The sequence below is a fragment of the Seriola dumerili genome, unplaced genomic scaffold, assembly GCF_002260705.1.
Source record: "Seriola dumerili isolate Sdu_G_001 unplaced genomic scaffold, Sdu_1.0 BDQW01000127.1, whole genome shotgun sequence".
NCBI classification, from domain to species: domain Eukaryota; kingdom Metazoa; phylum Chordata; class Actinopteri; order Carangiformes; family Carangidae; genus Seriola; species Seriola dumerili.
Window position 1 is genome coordinate 661,661 of NW_019174382.1, and position 20,211 is coordinate 681,871.

At 42.4% G+C, this 20,211-nt stretch overlaps 1 protein-coding gene across 1 annotated transcript; it reads left to right on the top strand.

Moving 5' to 3' along the window:
• The first annotated feature begins 6,405 nt into the window (after positions 1-6,405).
• On the top strand, positions 6,406-19,229 carry LOC111224218 (protein SCAF8-like). The gene is made up of 10 exons (XM_022748638.1): positions 6,406-6,519; positions 6,612-6,663; positions 6,733-6,881; positions 7,257-7,361; positions 7,463-7,600; positions 7,878-7,985; positions 8,317-8,354; positions 8,556-11,010; positions 11,431-11,542; positions 18,423-19,229. Exons 1-10 carry the CDS (start codon positions 6,406-6,408, stop codon positions 19,037-19,039), a joined length of 3,888 nt encoding a protein of 1,295 aa, XP_022604359.1. The 3' UTR covers positions 19,040-19,229.
• The last annotated feature ends 982 nt before the right edge of the window (positions 19,230-20,211 follow it).

Sequence of the window (20,211 nt, forward strand, 5' to 3'; positions counted from 1 at the left end):
ACCTTCAGCTTCGACGCCTTCTTTGAAATCCCAAAGCCATGAGCCCGGGGTCAGAGTTCACTTCACCGCCTGCAAAGAGAAGGTGAGGAGAGCCTGGGTTTCAGCTTCCTGCAGGTAGACGAGCCCTGACTCGCTTTTCTTCAAACATCATGTTGGTTTTAATATTTTCAGTAAATGAAACTATATTTTTATATTTTAACTTTTAAAAATTTAAAAGTTAAAAAAGTCAAAATGATTTTTGAATTATTTTCTTCAGGAATGATTTACAGCCCGAGGGAAAATAAATAAAGAGTGAACTGTTTTGTTTTTTCACATCCAACATTTTGAAGATGTTGATGAATTTAAATTGTAGATTTTTATTTTTGTGGTATTTCTCTCCAGACGCTCGACTCCGGCGTCGTGTCGTTCATCTTCTTCCCTCTTTTACGTCCTTGTGTTGTTCAGGTTTTAGACGCTGTCTGTTTTTGACGTCGTGTTTATATTAATCTCATTATCAAGGTTTTTTTCCTGTCGTTCAGGTGATTTCCATCAGGCTTTAAATTAAAAGTCAATAGTTAAAGTTTCTCATTTTGATCTTTTCTCTTCCAGGAAACTTTAATATTGAACTGTGTCAGTTTTTGTTCTTGTTGATGCAGATTTTAATGAGGTGGTTGTTGTTTGTGTTCTGAAGCAGAACAGTCTGATAGCGACGGATGTGAAAGTGGCTCCAGGGCGAACAGAGAACGTGGACACGGAGATCTACGAGGCCGTGGTCAGTCAGCCAATCACGGAGCCTCAGGTGAGTCTGAACCTTAAGACTTCATACTCTCTGACCGTAAAAAAAACGTTCTGGACTGACCCTTCCTCTGTGATCAGTCCAGGTTCGGGTTCTGGTTCTGGTTCTGTCAGTGATCAGTTTTCCTCTGTCTCTGGTCCTCAGCCGACGTTCGGCTACATCGAGAGAGAAGACCTGGAGAAGTTCACCTTCAGCTTCGACGCCTTCTTTGGAAATCCCAAAGCCATGACGCCCGGGGTCAGAGTTCACTTCACCGCCTGCAAAGAGAAGGTGAGGAGAGGCCTGGGTTCAGCTTCCTGCAGGTAGACGAGCCCTGACTCGCTTTTCTTCAAACATCATGTTGGTTTTAATATTTTCAGTAAATGAAACTATATTTTTATATTTTAACTTTTTAAACATTTAAAAGTTAAAAAAGTCAAAATGATTTTTGAATTATTTTCTTCAGGAATGATTTACAGCCCGAGGGAAAATAAATAAAGAGCTGAACTGTTTTGTTTTTTCACATCCAACATTTTGAAGATGTTGATGAATTTAAATTGTAGATTTTTATTTTTGTGGTATTTCCTCTCCAGACGCTCGACTCCGGCGTCGTGTCGTTCATCTTCTTCCCTCTTTTACGTCCTTGTGTTGTTCAGGATTTTAGACGCTGTCTGTTTTCTGACGTCGTGTTTATATTAATCTCATTATCAAGGTTTTTTTCCTGTCGTTCAGGTGATTTCCATCAGGCTTTAAATTAAAAGTCAATAGTTAAAGTTTCTCATTTTGATCTTTTCTCTTCCAGGAAACTTTAATATTGAACCTGTGTCAGTTTTTGTTCTTGTTGATGCAGATTTTAATGAGGTGGTTGTTGTTTGTGTTCTGAAGCAGAACAGTCTGATAGCGACGGATGTGAAAGTGGCTCCAGGCGGAACAGAGAACGTGGACACGGAGATCTACGAGGCCGTGGTCAGTCAGCCAATCACGGAGCCTCAGGTGAGTCTGAACCTTAAGACTTCATCTCCTGGACCGCATCCCGCTTCCTGTTTCCTGTTTCCTGTTTCCTGTCGCTGACTCTGCTGGTTTCGTCGGTCTGCAGCCCGGCGAGCGTCAGTACCCCGGTCAGGTCCACGTGAACATCGGGCCCCTGAGGACCAACCTGACGTTCGACAGGAAGGACAGCACGGTGACGCTCCTGAAGAACGACCAGGTGCTCATCAACCTGCTGACCGACATCGTGACCGAGAAGAGACGAGCCACCAACATCAAACCCAAAATCCCAGCGACCTTCAGCCACACCAAGGAGGCCAGGCAGAAGGTCGGGCCCTCAGGATACACACTCGACACTCGACATGAAACCTGAGAGATTCAGACACGTTCAGAGCGTTTGGCTCCAGTGAAGCTGATTTATTATCTGTGTGTGTCTTTGACCCTCTGAGGTCGACGGATGTTTCTGTCCATACATATTAGTAGAAATATGATTTAACTGTCAGAATCTGTCGACTCCACTTTCCTTTACATTTTCCTGTGAGGTCGTACGTGACTCCGCCTCTAAACTCTGGTGAAAGTAGAGCGACAGACGACAACTACCACTCAACCCTAAACCAACTACCACTCACATTTTATCACATTTACAGTGATGTTGATAGGTTTTCAATGTAGTGAGTCCCCGGGACCCACAGGTGGTGATTTGAGTGGGTCCCTGGGAAATTCAATGGGTCCCAAATAAAATTTTTTATTTCTTATATTCTTCAAATGAAACCAAAATGGTGCCTGTAGTACCAAAATAAATTATCAATAAAAGTGCTGATTTTAACACATAAACAAAACATTCTCATCACCATGACAGAGTCAACAAATTGTCACCAAAATAAGACCAAAATCTTCTTGTCTGAAAATCAACTAAATCAAATGAACTGAGTCAATCACTGTGAAACTTTTAGCACACAAATGAAACTAACACAGTGGAAAGTCTGTTAAAGTATTTTTCATCACCGCCACCGGAGTATGTTTTATTTATTTCATTACAGCACGTCCCCTAGACGTTAAGACATTGTCGACATGAGTGAACACAGCATGGAGCAGTGGAAACATGAGTTTATTTACTACTATGAAGTTCGTATCTTTAATTGTTGAAATGAAATCCGCGGTGACTGGCTAATTGTTGTGGTAGTGGCTAAACTAGCATGTCGCGATACTGTACACGGGGGATCACGTCTGCGCGGAGGAGATGCGCAGAGGGTTGAAACAGCGCTTACCTGGTCTTTTGCTAGTTACTGTGATTTTAAACACGAGTTGTTGTTCACAATGTTTCGTTTTTCATGGGAAGAATGAGTTGGTCCCTGAGACGCATGGACAGTGAGTTTACTGCGTCCTTTCAGATTTTAATGCGTCAGGGACGCAGGACGCGGACCTAGCAACATCACTGCATTTATTCTCCGTTCATCTATTTTACTCACATGTTGCTCTGTTTTTATGAACCTACAGACTGAACACATTTCAATTCATCCACATCAGTAAAGGTTCGTTTTCACTAGAGAATTTCAAAAACTAGAATGATCTGTTGCTCAGTGACGAGCCTCGTTATAGAACGAGCTGAGGTTGATCTGAAAGTTGAGATATAATCACTTTATTATTATTATTATTATTATTATTGTTATTAGTGTTATTTATATGAAATATAAGAGATGATGGAGAAATGGAGAAGATGCCCTTTGACCTCAGAGGTTTAACTCTGGACTCTTTCTGTCAGGGCGTTATCATCAGCCTCAAAGAAAACGAGGGCGTCATCAAGTCGGACGAACACGGCGAGCTTCCCTTCGACATCAAAGAAAACTTCAGTGATGTCGAGTTCACGGCCGAGGACGTCAACGAGGAGGTGGAGTTCACCGTCATCACGGTGAGGACGCCGCTGTTCAGTCTTTACCTCAAACTGAGACGGAAGATAAGAGTTTATTCAGAGACGTTAAATCTGTTTGTTTTCCATCAGCTGAAAACGGGGAATCGGGCGATCCGGATCCGGCGGGTGAAGGAGCCGCTCCTCCTGACGCTCTGCACCGCCACCGTCGCCTCCTCAGAGGAGGCGGAGTCCGAGGGCGAGAACGCCAACGGGGACAGCGACGGAGACTCGTCCAGGTCGCTCAGAGGGAAGGCCAACGTGAAGCTGGACCTGGCGCCCAACATGAAGCTGGACACGGAGCTGTACGAGGGCATCGTCAGTCAGCCCATCATCGAGCCCACGGTGAGAGAGTCGACCGGGACGAGGTTTCAGGTCGTTTACCTGGACTCACCTGTCCACCTGACTTACCTGTGTGTAGAAACCTGTTTCTATATAATGATTCAACCAACAGATCCTGGAGTTCTAGAAGCAGCTGGTTAGTTGGAGATCCCTGATCATGCTTCTGCAGCTGATACTGATCGATCTATCTATCTATCTATCTATCTATCTATTATCTATCTATCTATCTATCTATCTATCTATCTATCTATCTATCTATCTATCTATCATCTATCAATCTATCTAACTATCTATCTATCATCTATCTATCTATCTATCTATCATCTATCAATCTATCTATCTATCTATCAATCTATCATCTATCTATCTATCTATCTATCTATCTATCTATCTATCTATCTATCATCTATCAATCTATCTATCTATCATCTATCAATCTATCAATCTATCATCTATCAATCTATCTATCTTTCTATCTATCATCTATCTATCTATCTATCTATCAATCTATCATCTATCAATATATCTATCTTTCTATCTATCATCTATCTATCTATCTATCAATCATCTATCTATCTATCAATCTATCATCTATCAATCTATCTATCTTTCTATCTATCTATCATCTATCTATCAATCTATCTATCTTTCTATCTATCTATCATCTATCTATCTATCTATCTATCTATCTATCTATCTATCTATCTATCTATCATCTATCAATCTATCATCTATCAATCTATCTATCTATCAATCATCTATCTATCATCTATCTATCATCTATCTATCATCTATCTATCTGTCTATCTATCCATCCATCCAGTTTGATTAGTCTAATAAATAAAAGTCAACACGTCTCCGATCATTAACTCAGTTTCATCACTAAAGAATGACAGGACTCACAGTCAGACACAGGTGTATCAACCTGTAGGTGTTTCATGGTGGCATCAGCTGACCGGCGTAATACAGGTGCGCTTGTGCGTAGGAATAATAATAATAATTAGTTACAAACAGAAAAACAAAACAATAAAAGACACAAAGAGGCAACGTGTTAATTAAAAACGATGAGATCAATAATGAGATCAATAAAACAGACAGAAAATAAAACTAATGGAAACCAAAGATAAAAGCTTTTAAATCAAGAATGAGAAGCTGTGAGGTTTTAAACTGGAGCGCAGGCACCTCTGGCTCCCAGGGACCGACAGTTGTGATCGAGGATCTCGGCGCCGTCTGGTCACATGGTCAGAGCAGGTCTGAGATACAAGAAGGTGCCAAACGGACAGAAGCCTTAAAGGAAAATGAAAAGTATTTTAAAACTGTAACGAGCTAAAATCTGAGTAACATGATCGTAGAATAGAAACTGGTTTATAATCGTGGCGTCTGTGTCGCTGCCTCCTCTCCTGACTCCGCCCGCTCTGTGTTCAGCCCACCCTGCCAGGTTACCCGGGTCAGATCCACGCCAACATCGGCCCCGTCAGGACCAACGTGACCTTCGACCACCGGGACTGTGGCGTGACGCTGCTTAAGAATGACCACGTGTTGATCAACCTGCTGGTCGACATGGTGACGAGGAAGAGGAGGGCGGCCAACATCAAACCCAAAATCCCCTTCACCTTCAGCTACACCAAAGAGAAGAGAGAGCTGGTAAGACTGGTCAGCTGTCACCTCGGTAACGGCTCGTTAACGAGTCTCCAGCAGCTGCAGTGTCAGTGAATCTCATGAAGAACAAGTTCTGTGTAGTTCACCTGCCTCCAGCTGTTCAGGTGTGTCTGTGTTTCAGGGCATCATCACGTACCTGGGGGCTGAGGAAGGCATCGTCAACTCGGAGGAGCACGGCGAGCTTCACTTCGACATCTGCGAGAACTTCAGCGACACCGAGTTCAACGCCAACGACATCCACAAGGAGGTGGAGTTCACGACGGGCATCGTGAGTCTGACGGAGACGGAGCCACACCTGAACCTGAGGACAGGAAGTGAACGAGCCTCACGTCCTGACGCCGTCGTCTCTCCTCTGTCTCCGCAGGTGAAGTCTGAGAAGAGGGCAATCAGGCTGAGGAGGACGAAGAGGATCGAGGACAAAATCCTGGAGGAGCAAAAGAAACGGGAGGAGGAGGAGAAGAAGAAGAAGCGGGAGGAGGAGGAGAGGAGGAAACAGGAGGAGGAGGAGAGGAAGAGGATGGAGGAGGAGGAGGAGGAGCGAGAGAAAGAGGTGGAGAGGAAGAAGAAGGAGGAGGTGGCGGCGGCGCTGGCAGCTGCTAAAGACAAAGTGAGTCTTAAAGTCTCACCTGCAGTTTTTTTACATTTTGCTCATTAACTTTTAAAATCATAAAGAATCAAATGAAACCAGTTTGATTTTCTTCCTCCTGTCTCTCTGCAGTGGACTCCCCTCGGCTTCAAGACGAGAGACCCCGACACGATGGACGACATCAGCAAAGAGCGATTTGAAGGCACCGTCCTCAGAGCCATCTCCAAAAATCCTCGTAAGGAGATCAAGAAGGAGCCGGTGGAGAACGAAGCGCTGTTCGCACAGGTGACGAAAAACAATCTGCCTCAGCTCCGAAAACCCCGGAGAGAGTCTGGATTCAGAAACGTAAACTAAATAAACGTTTTCCTTTTTTGCAGGCAAAAGTAAAAGTGGAGAAAATGGACGAAAACGAGAACGAAGAGGCGGCAGGTAAACCTGACGGAGTGGGAGGAGAGGGGCTGAAGATGAAGGTGAAAAAGGAGAAGGAGGATGAGGCAGAGGTGAAGAAGGAGCGGACGGCTGAAGCTGAAGCCAAACCAGACCCAGAGATGGGCCGACTGGTGATGACCATTGACGGGCAACAGAAACAACTCTCCTTCGCTCGCAGAGACCTGCTGACCGCCGCCACCATGCTGGACGGAGACAAGGTGAGTCCCTCCCGTGAAGTCGTTTGTCTGTATGATGAACAGAAGAAGATGTTGTACCTGTTCATTAACGTCTTTCATACCTTCATTTTTAACATGAAACTGGTTTAAAATCAAAATCTCTGATATTAAATGTCTCAACTCTTAAAACCAGGTGAACCTGCAGAAACTCTGAATATTCCTTCACAGTTTTACTTGGTAATTAAATGAAGTGTGTTAACTGCATCAACAACAGTAAACAGTCGTGATGCACTGGATGTCATATTAGCAGTGGAGTTGCTTACAGACACATGCTCCTGTATTTAAATCACTGCACTGAAATGACCGGCAGCTTGTTTCTTTGGTTCTTAATGTTAAATTTCCGTCTGATGTGTTCAGGTGCGTTTCAACATCGCCACTCATCGGGAGACCAAAGAGGAACGAGCGACCTACGTGGAAATTCTCCCCGACTCCTTCGAAGAGTCGACCGAACAACGTCGACATGTGAGACTTTAAAACAACCGTCCGCTCGTGTCGTTGATATTTGACTCGTGTTGGGTTTACTGAGCGGCCGTAGAAATAATCTGATGTGTGTTTTTCACCAGGGCATCGTGATTGAGTTCATGGAGGACTCTGGACTCATCAAGTGCACCCAGAACCCCCAGCTCTTCTTCAACATGTCGGAGGTGATCGAGAAGAAGAAACTGGAGCTGAACGAGAAGGTCGAGTTCAGCGTCGTCCCGGTGAGTGCTCCTCTTCATCCGATTTAGTTTGAGAGATGAGGTTTTAGGAGATGAGGCTCAGGGTTGAGAGTTAGGTCACCTCAGGACAAGAAAGGCGTTTGGTTCAAGCATTCAGGTTTTATACAAGAGAACTACTGGAGCTGAGTCAGAACAAGGTCATTTGAGGATTTTCTTATACTCTCATCTTTGTCGCAGCCTTCAAAGTTCTGCATTTTCATTACATACTTTAATGTCAGTGCTTAATGTCATATTATTGTTTGTTTATTGTTTCTCCAAGCATGAAACGGCGGAGGGGGGGAACCAGGCCATCAGGATAAAACGTTACACCGAGAGCGTTTTCCTCCCTGTTCGGAAACTTGTCGGTGTCGGAGCAAACAAAGGAAAGGTAAGGAGGATAGTTTGTACGTTTATACAGATACGAATAAGAAGAGATGAAACTCTTTCTGGACTTAACATGAGTAAAGTGACTGATTTCACACTTGACAAAGACTGAAGACTCTTATGCTTTTAACAAAATAAAAGCTGTGGTTTTATTTTTTTTAGCCTGTGTAAAAATATTTTCACTACATTTATGCAACTTCCGTGTAATTTCAGAAATTCAAAGCTGTACTTTGCTTTCAGTTTTACTATGTTAGTTAATTAACCAGATGTCTTCTTTTAACAAATGCTACTGCAAACTGTTTTTCTAATTAATATGTGTTTGTCTTCTTTGGTAGATGACCATCAAGCTGACCAAAGCTTCAGAAGACACAGAGTGAGTTATGGTTTTATTGATTTGTTATTTATTACACTCAGGACAGCAGAAAAGATGTTTACATGTTTACCTAATATGCTTTGACTAAATGACCCATTTCTCATTCACACATACACAAGATATGTAGAAACAAACTATGTAATAATGATCCCAAAAAGTAGAACCTGTCTGTAACTTCTCTTACTTACTTTGACATTTCAGGAAGGAAAAACCAGAGACAGACAAGCTGAAGGTGGTGGTGAAAAATCTTAGAGCTCAGGACAGCAAGACCGGTATCGGCAGACGGGATTACAGCACCACTCGGCGAAGATATGGCCGCAGCAGGAGCAGAAGTCGGAGCAGGAGTCGGAGTAAGGGTAGGAGTAGGAGTAAAAGTAGGAGCAAGAGTCCACCTAGAGACCAGTTTGGACGCATCATTAAAAGGAGACGCAGCTCCAGCATTGACCGTGACCGTAAAACCAGCAGGTTCAAGCAAAGCCGAGAGAGGTCACACAGGCGCACCAGAAGTCGCACTAAGAGTCGTAGTAAGAGCAGGAGCCGAAGCCGAAGCAAGACCTCCAGCAGGAGCCGCAGCAGGAGCAGGGAAAGGAGCAAAGACAGGCCTGGAAAGAAGAGGAGCAAAATCAGCAGAGACCGTGAAGACGGTCACAAGAGGAGGAGGGACCTGAGCCCTCCTCCCAGACGTGGCGGAGTCGTGGATGACGAGCTGGCGAGGAAGAAGCGGGAGCTGGAGGAGCTGAATGAGATGATTGCCTACAAAAAGTCACTGGTGGATATAGATCCCAGAGGACTGGACCCTGGACAAAGGACCTGCATAGACTACGACCATGGCAGGATCGCTGTGCCGCTCACTGAGTACAAACCAGTCCGGTCCATCCTGAAGAAACGGCCCGAGGGACCTGAATACCACCAACGTCCTCCTCAACCCTACGATGATCCTTATTATGACCGGCCATACAGTCCTTACCAAGATCGGCGGTACGGTGACTGCTACGGTGGTCCGTACGCCAGCCGTCCCTACGCTGATCGCCCTTATGGTGACCGTCCTTATGCTGACCGGCCTTATGAAAGTCGTCTCTATGGTGAACCTCCCTATGCTGGCCCTCCGTCCACCAGCCACCGTTACACTGATCGCTACGACGTTTATGATGAACCCTATGACGATCGTTACTATGACCCAGCGTATGCAGACCGACCTTATGATGATCCGTATCGTCCTGTAAAACGGAGCCAGTCTCCAGAACCTCATGGTCCCTCGTCTTCTTCACAATCAGCTGCCTCCACCCAACCTTCGTTGACGCATACTGGCGCCGGTTCATCCTCCCAACCACCTTTCAGACCTCCTTCTCCCACAGAACCACCTCCTAGAAGCCCTTCTCCCAAACTGAAGAACACAACACCACGTCAGTCGCCTCCTGCTGAGAAACCACCCCTGGACCGTTTTCTTGACATGCTCAATAAAAAGGTGGGTGCTGAAAAGAAATCAGAACCGGTTCATGTTAACGATGACTTACTCCCTCATGAGCGGGCACTTCAAGATGGCGTGGGATTCTCTCGGATTGTGGGATTGACTCAAGAGCAACCCAGCAGCAGTCGAGCTCTAGAAGGGGAAAAGAAACAACTGAGCCCTAAACGGTCCTCAGTAGAGAGAACAAGTGAGGAACCAAAGAGTGTGACAGAACCCTACGACAAGATCCAGAGTCTACTCCGTACGATTGGCCTGAAGCTGAGTACAGGAGATGTGTCCAAACTGGCAAGTCGAGCCCAGGAGAAAATCTACAGCCCAAAGTCCTCATCCATAGAAAGAGACACTTTGTCATCCCCAAGAGAAGACCTACGAACAAGTAGAACAGGTTCAGTTGAATCTGAACACATCCACTCCCCCTCCCCTGTCAGGTCCTCCAGTTTGGAGCCGCTCACCAGACATAAACCTGTCTTGGAGTATGAAGGGTTCTTGGACCAGCAGGAGTTGGAGGTGCTAAAAAAGGCGCAACAGCTGCAGAGTTTTACTAAGACAATGGGGAGTACCTGTTCCACCACTTCTCCAAAACCACCTCCTGGCCCCCCACCTGCTCAATACCAACATCCACCTATTCCAACCAGTTGGTCACTGGGAGTCCCCACCCAGGTTCCCCCAGAAGAGTGCTCCATCAGCCCCACTATGGGGTCTCCAACAGCTGGTCAACCACAAAGATTTGGATTTCCTCCTGGTCCTCCTCCTGGACCTCCTCCCCGGCGCCTGGGACAGCCTCCTCCAGGACCTCCCCCTGGACCTCCACCCCGGCGCCCTCCTGGTCAACCTTTCACTCCACCCATCGGTCAAGCAGCTTTACCTTTCCTTGGCCAACCTCCTACAGCTCCATTCCCTGACTCCTCCAGTCCTTTGCAGCCTTCAACCACTGCCACGGTAATACTGACGCCACTATCATCAACACCGGCAACACTGAGTACTCCAAGCAATGACCAATCAGCCATCTCTACAACTGTGGCCAGATGCCTGAAGGTTATAGAGACAGTTAAGTCTCTGGCTGTGCAGCCACCAGCCAAACCAGTCAAATCAGTCCAGTTCAGTTTACCCACAGAGTCTCCGTCAGTCTCCAGTCTCCAGACCTCAACAGAGACGGACGACGATATCAAGGCAAAGCAGAAAGAGAAGGTACGATCAGTAGTGGTACTAGTGTACTCAGACCTTGACTTGAGTAAAGTAAAAGTAAACGAGTACTTGTAGATGCAGTCAAGAATAAAAAGTAAAGAACTCAGTGGAAGGATTAAAGACTGATTTGTTGCACTGATGACAAGGGTGTGTTTTTTTGGCGCAACCTCCTTGTGCGCATCAGAATTTCAGTTCTTATGAGATGAATTTTTAATTCCCCTTGTCTTCAGAGCATCCGTTTGAGAATGAATTTGTCTGCTGTCAGTAATGCAAATGGATACATTCTCTTACCTGCAAGTATTCATTGGGATATCTAGACATAGGTGCACTTAATAAAGTAGAAACCTTAGAAATGATAGAAGACCTCCATGTTTCAGCTGCTTGGCTTGAAGCATTGACAAGGTATTTGTGTTCATGTTGCAGCTGGATTTGTATAACCAGAGGATTATGGAAAAGAGGGAGCAGCAGTACCAGGAGATGATAGCCCGCAAGAAACAAGGAGAGAGGAACAAGGATGGCACACTGATCTCCCCAGGTATCAAAACTTGTTGAATTACATATTAAACTTAACTAGCCATCTTTGAATTAAAGAAATGTGCAGAAATTTGCACATTTATCATCAAGTAAAGTTATGTTCTCGGTGTGTTTCAAAGATGTAAATGTTCAAATTAACATTTTAAAGCTGCATGCCATTTATATTACTTTTAGGGTTAAAGACAAAAGATAAACACATTGTTTTCTTTTTTCTTTACCTAGACAGGAACTTTGAGCTGGATAAAATAGATTTCTTTCTCCCAGAGTTATCCAGGCCTTAACGAGAAGCCCAGAGATACTTGATTAGCCACATATGGACATGGTAGAAATGTTAAGGATAACATGATGGCAATATCGCTAAGTTTCGTCTAGATCTAACTGCAGGAAACGTATAATTAGCAAGGCCTGATTAGCCCAGTTAGGCCCTGTGATAGAGATCAGTCTAGTACGAAGCTAGATCTATGCTTCTCTGTTGATACCGTCTTGCAATCTGATCGATTCCAGCAAGGTAGGAATGGATTTAGAATTCAGCAAAGGATTTCACTCAGTTGTTAAAACTCCACGGATTTCTTGCACTTTATCAAGGTGTGTCTTTTTAGATTTCGTGATAGAGATTGATGATCCCAGCAAGGTTTGTCCTCGATTTGGCTTTGCTAGTGTACGTTTATCTAGCAGCACCAACATGTTTGCATTATTATGGAGTTGCAGTCGCCTACGGTGGATCTTCCGGCGTATTAATCAAGCTTCCGCACATAGATACAGCTACACCTTGACACGGAGTCGAAAAGCCGTCTTTAAGCTTAAGCTTTGCAGTGATACAAAGATCAGGCGTTCTTCTGCTACAGAGGTCAGTTCGTCCATCCACTGCACACCTTAGCCGAGCCTATTGGTTTGTCCCAGCGATCAAGAAAAGAAGCCAACTACAATCCCAACTTCACAAAGTAACATCTTTTTCCTCTTCACTTTATGACTTCATTGGTATCTAGCTTTAAAGAAACTCATTTGAGTCCAAAAAGCACAATGTAGTCAGATGAGATTTTGAGATGTTTAGATAGATATGTTTGTAGTAAGGTTTTGTTTGAAAATTTTAATAGTAGAGCTGATACAAAACCCAAGTTTCAGTTCTGATACACTAAATTAATTTTTTTTCATCCTTTGTATGATTTTAACTTAAGTATTTGATACCAAGTACCTGACAGTTTTCAGTTCTTGATACCACAGACACATTTTGGTCAGTTCCAAAAAATGATTGAAGTGTGATATCCAGCCCTGGTAGTTAGCTAGACATGTAGTTACAGTGATATTTTCAAGTGAGGTAGTTTTTCTGGGTTGGGTATGCTGTTTCCAGCTTAAATACAGTTACACTCAGTGGTCATTGAGTTACATCTTCTCAACCAAATAGTGAGCCTCAGATGTGCGCTTTAACACAACATGCAGTGGGACAGTTGGTGTTAAATAGGAGGTGTCAAAGTTGAACGTGAAGACATTCAGTCTCACAACAGCAATGCATAGAAGACAAATCTGTGTCAGTGAAAAACGATGATGAAGCCACAGTGGTGCATGATCATTAACACATAGGAAATTGTCACTTTATACAGTAGAGTAAGTAATGATTTCATCCTCTTTGAGAAGACGCCGTGGCATCTCTAATGAACAAGGGAGCTCTTTTCACTCTACAGCTATGGTCCGGTGGATACTTTGATTTTGACTAGAGAAGGATGTGATAGGATTTTCTCAAGCAGTCCATCCGGTCAGTACTGATACTAAGAAGTTGTATTTAAACAGTGACCACTGAGTGTATACACAGTACAGCTAGTTTTAAATGAAACTGATGGTTAAACATTGTAAAGACAGAGATATCAAATCTGCTACATGCTGCTGTTCACATAAACCTAGAACTCACCTTCAGCAACCAGGATCAACATTGTAGGAGGAAGACCAAGATAAAGGACGAACCCCACTAACGGATCAGTCTGTACTACTATTTGTAGTACTAAGAGGTAGCACTAAGTACATAGTACTGTCATATTACTACTTATTCCTACTTGAAGTTGGCTAGCAGCTCCCTCATGTCGACTAGTCATGTAGCTGACATTGTCTGCTACAAAAACAGACATGAAATCCTCTCAAACAATACTTAAGAGATCATGTACATCATGTTTTGTTCAGCCTGAGGCTGACTGCACCAGGAACACATCTGGTCCAGGACTCAGTAGGCCTTTAGGTTCAGATAGCTTTTAAAGACGTGGCCTAAATAGTTTTATAGTTGGGCCCAGACCACGCTGTTTATCTCACCTGTGTCTGACAGTTGTCAACGTCTTGGTTTTCATTTTGGCGCTCGTGTTAACAAGTGACAGCAGCCACACAATCTACGTGAGACCTGAGTCTGAGGGACGGCTTGAGCCTTGCAGGGCCACATCATCTAGAGTTTCATCATCTCGCCTATCTTTGCATTTATTTGTGGTTCCCAGCAAAAATAGACAGGGAATATATTTGTTGATGTCATATTGACATCAGATCAGCAACATTATATAAAACCGACACTTCTACTTATAATATTATTTTTTTTAACTATTTTAGCTGTTATTGAAGGAGAAAGTGGGGGCTACATATACGCTACCTGGGCTATAATTATATGATGCTAATAACGTATCAGAGCATTAAGTGATGGGCAGTAGTTTCAATGAGGTAGACGTCACACACAGGTGAGGTAAGAGGTGTGGCCCAGGTGTTAAGAATGTAAGGGCCATTTCAAGACTAACATACCCATACATTTAATTCAGAGGGTATACAGGTTTTTGTCCATTTCTACATGTGAATTGTAGGAGTGACTAAATCATGTAATTTCAGTTTTCTAAGAATTTCATGCAGCTGTAACATTCATCTTGAAGTGACAAAAAACAGTCATCTTTTAAAGATATTTTATCCATAACTCTGGTCCATCTGCTAAACAGATATATAAGTCATGTTCATGAAAGTAGTTTACTGAGCCTCTCTACATCAAGGCCTTGTCCTGGAATGAAGCTGTTAGAACAGCCTACCTTACGATCTTACGAAGTTAATGTAGTTTTATTTTTGGCTAGTAAGTCAAATTCTCCAAATGTTTCTTTTTTTTTTTTTGTCTACAGAATTTTGTGTTGCACATTAAAGAATATTTCCATTCCTTTGGTAAGTCTTTGAGACAGGTCCTAGTAAAGCTGATCAGGGTAAGTCAAGTTTGCTCAATTGTGTTTATGTCAAACTGAGAAAAGTGAGTTTCCGGATATCCAGAAAAGTCACGTTTTATCTGAAGATCCAGAGGACTATTTGTAATTGTAGTGTAACATTAAGCTTTCACCATTCATTTCCAGTGACAGAAGTTTCAACATGTTTTATTTATTTATTTGGATCAGAACCACCCAGTTTATCAGCTAGGTAATAACCCGATTTAACAAAACAACGGAAGATATAGTACTGCTAAATTATGATGTCACTGATGGTCAGAAATTAATTACGCTAGTGATTTGACAATTTAAGAGATTAAACTTCATATTTCTTTGGCAGACCTCCATATGTGAGCAAATCAACACAAAATAAGAAGGCTATATTTGCAAAGCTGTAAATTCCTCTCAGCTCCTGATGCAGCAACATGTCCCATAGTGTAGATATTAGTTTGAACCACTAACTACTCTTCTACACACTAGCTAACCCTTAAATTGGCACAATTACATGTTTCACCAGCAGATAAGGGTATGTTTTTACTTCATTGTTCTGTATGTGACATTTGTAAACAGTGTTGTAGTCAAGTTACCAAACCTCAAGTCCAAGTCGAGTTTCGGTTCTCCTTTGTTTGACTCCGAGTTCACATCAAGCCGATTAACACAAGGCCATGTTAGAGTCATCGAATTCATGGTCAGTGACAAAGGTCACGGCTGAGTCAGAGAGGTAAGGTTGACGTGTCCAAGGACATTCCTGCATCATCGAGTTCATTTCTAAGCTGAAGGCAAAACCATTAATGCTTGAATGCTGAAGATGATTTACCATAGCTGAACTAGCTTGTCTTATTAGTCTGTGAAACTAATGTTAGCCCAGGAAGCTAACATAGAGAGCTTTTACTATAGGGGTAGAGGCTGACAGTCATTTATCCTTAGTATTAACAGTGTTACATGCAACTTACTGATGGTCTGTTGTTAACATTATGGCCAACTCTGTACCTGTAAGCATTAAAGAGAATCCGAATGTCACTTCTTAATGCTGATTATTCCTAAAAAATATTTTGAATAATGTTAAGTCACATCTTGTCCAAGCTAAATTTGTTTACTTTTTGATAAGCTTTGGCTAATAAGTATATTACATCAGCATTTTAAATTCATTAACTCAATAACTGTGAATTGGGAACGTAAGAATTCTTTGTCATGAGCTCCCTTTTCCTTTCAGTCTGTGAAACCGTCTACGTTAGCTCAGGAAGCTAATGTAGATAATTAACGTCATTAGGGGTCAGCTGGATATCGTTAGCTTTAGGGATTTCAGACGCAATTTATTGGTAATCTGTCATCAATACGGTAAGTGGTCAACTCTATACCTAACATCAATCAATATGACCCACCTCTAAATGTCACGGTGGTTATTCTTAACTGTAATTTTTGAGTGGTCATGTTGGCGAAATCTATCATTCTTTTTAATAAGTCCACTATGTAATTATCATCGCTTGGCAAATTAAATACCGGTGAATGGGCCCCTCACAATAGTGGGTGTAAACTAGCCTTTCGTTTTAGTCTGTGAAACACGTTAGCTTAGAATTGTTTTGAGGTTGACCGTCAAGTACGAGCTTTTCACCATTTTATTAATGATGTTAAAATTTCAAGTCGAATCACCAAAACTGGGACTTAGATTAGACCTGAATGTGAGTCGAGGATTCAGTCACTACTGAACTGCAGGTAGATATCAGAGGTTCTTAGCAAGGTGTTTCCATTAGTAGCCACAGTCTGGATATTTGTAAACATAAAATTCGGTGTATGTAACTGGTTGTACAAGAGCTCAGAAAAACAATTTACTCGGACAGTTTCAGTTCAGTTTTTGCTTTTGTTTAGTCTTTGAATTAGAACACTGTCATGTTTCTGTCTGTGTTTAAACACTCTTGCGGCTCCATCACCCAAACGACAGTAGGCCAACTCACTCCTCTCATTTTTGCGCATTTAAATCTACCGTGATTTCTGTCCCACAGTGAGTGTCATCTTTGCTTTTCAATTTGCTGCCCAGGTAACTTCCACGTTCTGTGATTGTTAACAGGACGGACAACCAGACTCCAGTTTACATCAGGTTGGGTTTGGAGATGACGAGGTCCAGTATGGAGTCTGGGAACAGAAATGGAAGACATTAATTGTCCCAAATGACCTAAGAAAAAAAAAACATTTTACAGAGGAATGGGCCATTTGATCCATTAGTTCATCCACCAGCCTCACAGTTAATACCTGCATTATCATTCTAAATCAGTGACCAACGGCATATTAATTTTAGGACACATTAAATGGGCTGCTTTCAACCCAATATACATTCATAGTCATACCTTTTTAGCCTTTTTTACCTTAAATGTGCAACAGAATTTCATTAACATGCATCCAGTTAACCATTATCTGACATTCAATTCCATTTCCTTTCTCTAAACAAAATACTGGACCCTGAATTCACCTCAGACCATAAAAAACTTGGAATGAGGCAGGTTAGAAGAAAATTATTTGTTTATATAGAAATGATCAATTTCAGATATTGATAGATTCGATATATCAGGATTAAAATGATTTTAGTGCTTTTGTTGCATGTTACATTTCCATGCACAGCCAGTATTGATGAATGGGGATTGTACATGCAGTGAACTCAGCATTTAGCTAGGGAGACTAATAGATACACAGCTAAAAGTTCAGAGCTATCCAAATCTCTACTGTGTTAAGTATTTAATTATAAATGCAGTTTTATTTTAAAGTGTTCAAAAGGTTTAAAATGAAACAGACAAGTTGTACATTGCAGAATGGCAATATTGTCTTGACAGTGAAGGTAGGTGATTATTTTGATTTCTTCTGATTTTTTTAAAAACCACTGTGTAATTGCCTCAAGTTACACATCTGTCACTAAAATCACTACATTAAACTGAACAAGGTGCATAGATGTTATTAAAAATTCACAGAGATACAATTACCATAAACATTTTTCTCTGATCTGTAGGTTGTTTTCTGGTTTTACATTCGTACGTTTTTGGGTTATCCCTGCCTCCAAAGTAAACAACAGAACCTGACGATTACCTCTCTGTATGCAGTAAATATCACTGTTAATGACACGATTGATTTAGGGAGCTAGAAAGCTTTAACAGATAAGATTGTTCTCTTCAGTTTCACAACAATGGAAAGTTGAATTGGAGCACAAAGGTTAATGATTAAAACGGCTACAAAGAGTTTGAGAGGGCACAGATTATTTTGTATTTTCAACAGAAATAATGGTAAATATGGTCGTGGTAACCTGTAAAAATCTGGAGCTGGTTTAATAAAGATCGACTGGCTATAGTCCAGCAGTCAGATTTCACCTAGATATCGAAGTTCAGTGGTCCGTTCAGCTGTCCGTCTTCTTCCAGAACGTCTGGATTTTGTCCACAGTGGATGGGCTAGATGACCATTTTTAAATTTTTGTCCAGCTGTGTTGTTCAGGTTAAAGACAGTTTAGACAATTCTAAGAATAAAACGTACGGGCCAAAGTCTTCAGACCAGCCAGACAGATCTTTGTGAAACCAGCTCAACGACTAATGCAGAGTTGTAGCTTTAAAGGTCTGATTGCAAGAGATAGTTTAAGATCATCTGGTGTGAAAGATTTGTAAGGTTTTGTGTCTCACAAATGTATTATGTTAAAATTCCCAGGTAAGCCGATCAGCAGCGAGCCCAGGAATGTATGGATTTGTGGTCATTCGCTGGTGTACTGGGCTGAGTCTCGAGCCAAGTCTCCAGAGGTAGGTATGCAGCTGGGCATGGACCCCAGCAAGGTGGCCATCTGGTGGAAGGGCACCCAGGGCATGACATGGTCCCAGCTCCTGCCCCAACTCCACCAGTTGAAGGTCACCTGGCCCAACCCAGATGTCCTCATCATGCACCTGGGCGGCAACGACCTGAGTACTGACAGCCCCACCGACCTGCTCGCCTCTGTCAAGAAGGACCTGACCTCCATGAGGAGTATCTTCCCGCAGTGCGTTCTCGTGTGGTCCAACATCCTTCCTCGAAGGGTATGGCGCCACTCAACCGACAGCCACGAAGTAGATCTGATCCGAACCACAGTGAATCGCAGGATCCAGAACATCATCTTAGAGCTGGGTGGCACTTCGCTGACCCATGACAACATCCGTTGCGGCGCAAACACGGGCCTTTACCGGGCTGACGGCGTCCACCTGTCGCCTAAAGGCATCGACGTTTTCAATCTGAACCTTCAAGATTTTCTGGAGAAGTGGGAGATGGAGGTGAACAAGGCCTCTGAGAAAAGTTAAGAGTATCACTTATTTTCCATCGTTTTTTTATGTTGAGAGTCCGGCAAAAAAACAAATAACTGCAAAGACTCCACTCTCATAAAAGTGCTTTGTTAAAATATCCGTCATACGTTTGTACTTTAATTTTACCATGTAGGAACTTACGGTTTTAACTGTTAACTGTTTGTCTGACTTCAAACAATAAACTCAATATCAGCTTATCTGCTGTTGTCCCTCGTTCATTAAGAAGATAAAAGACAGATGACAGAACTCGCAGCTATGGATGGGTTTTTTAAGAAAAGATATACTAAGATACTTATTTAACAAATGTTGATTAGTTAATGTTATTCAACAGATTTGTGGCAGCAGTTACTATAGTGTTGCACATACAGAGATGTTACAGTTGACTGTAAAATGGGTTGTGAGTAATGACATGATTTTGTTTTTGGTTGGAAATAAATAATGAAGTCTTTTTATTTAGTGCTGGGAAATATGACTCAATGTGTTGCAGTAAAATATTCACCAGTTTAACTCCCTCAGACACGAGTTTCTCTCAACAGAGTTAAATAAATGCTATTTTAAGTCATTACAACTGAAATTTTAAAAATTGCATCTTATTTAATTTTCTTTTTAAATGGTGTTAAAATAATATTTTAAAAACTAAACAGTTTAGTCCGAAATCATTGTTATTGATATTGAACGATCTGCCTGCCTTACATTCAGTTTAAATTTATTAATAAACACATCCACTGTATTTCCTTTAAATATCACGATAACTTAATTGAATACTGAGAGTTACTAAGATAATTAGCTGCTGTTTAATCACCCAGCACTATATGTGGTCACTTTATTCTCCACTGAAGTTTCCGGGCTGTGTTGTACCTGTTGGAGCCGACAAGGTGAGTCTTTGTTTTCTCTGCAGGTTCTTGTCAAGACGGAGCTGACGATGAGTCGACTCATCAGGCGACCTGAACACTGTCGAATCATCAGACTTCTCTGGTCGTGCAGCGCTGCAGCAGACTCTCTGACTCGTCCACTCGAACGACCAGAAATGAGAAAATGTGTTAGTTTTCTTGGTTTTCCATCCATACGACCACAGAAAACTGCTTCATCAAAAGAACCTCCAGACTCACCAGCAGACCCGGTTTTCATGAAACAAATTAAAAATACATCTTGTAAAATATATATGTATT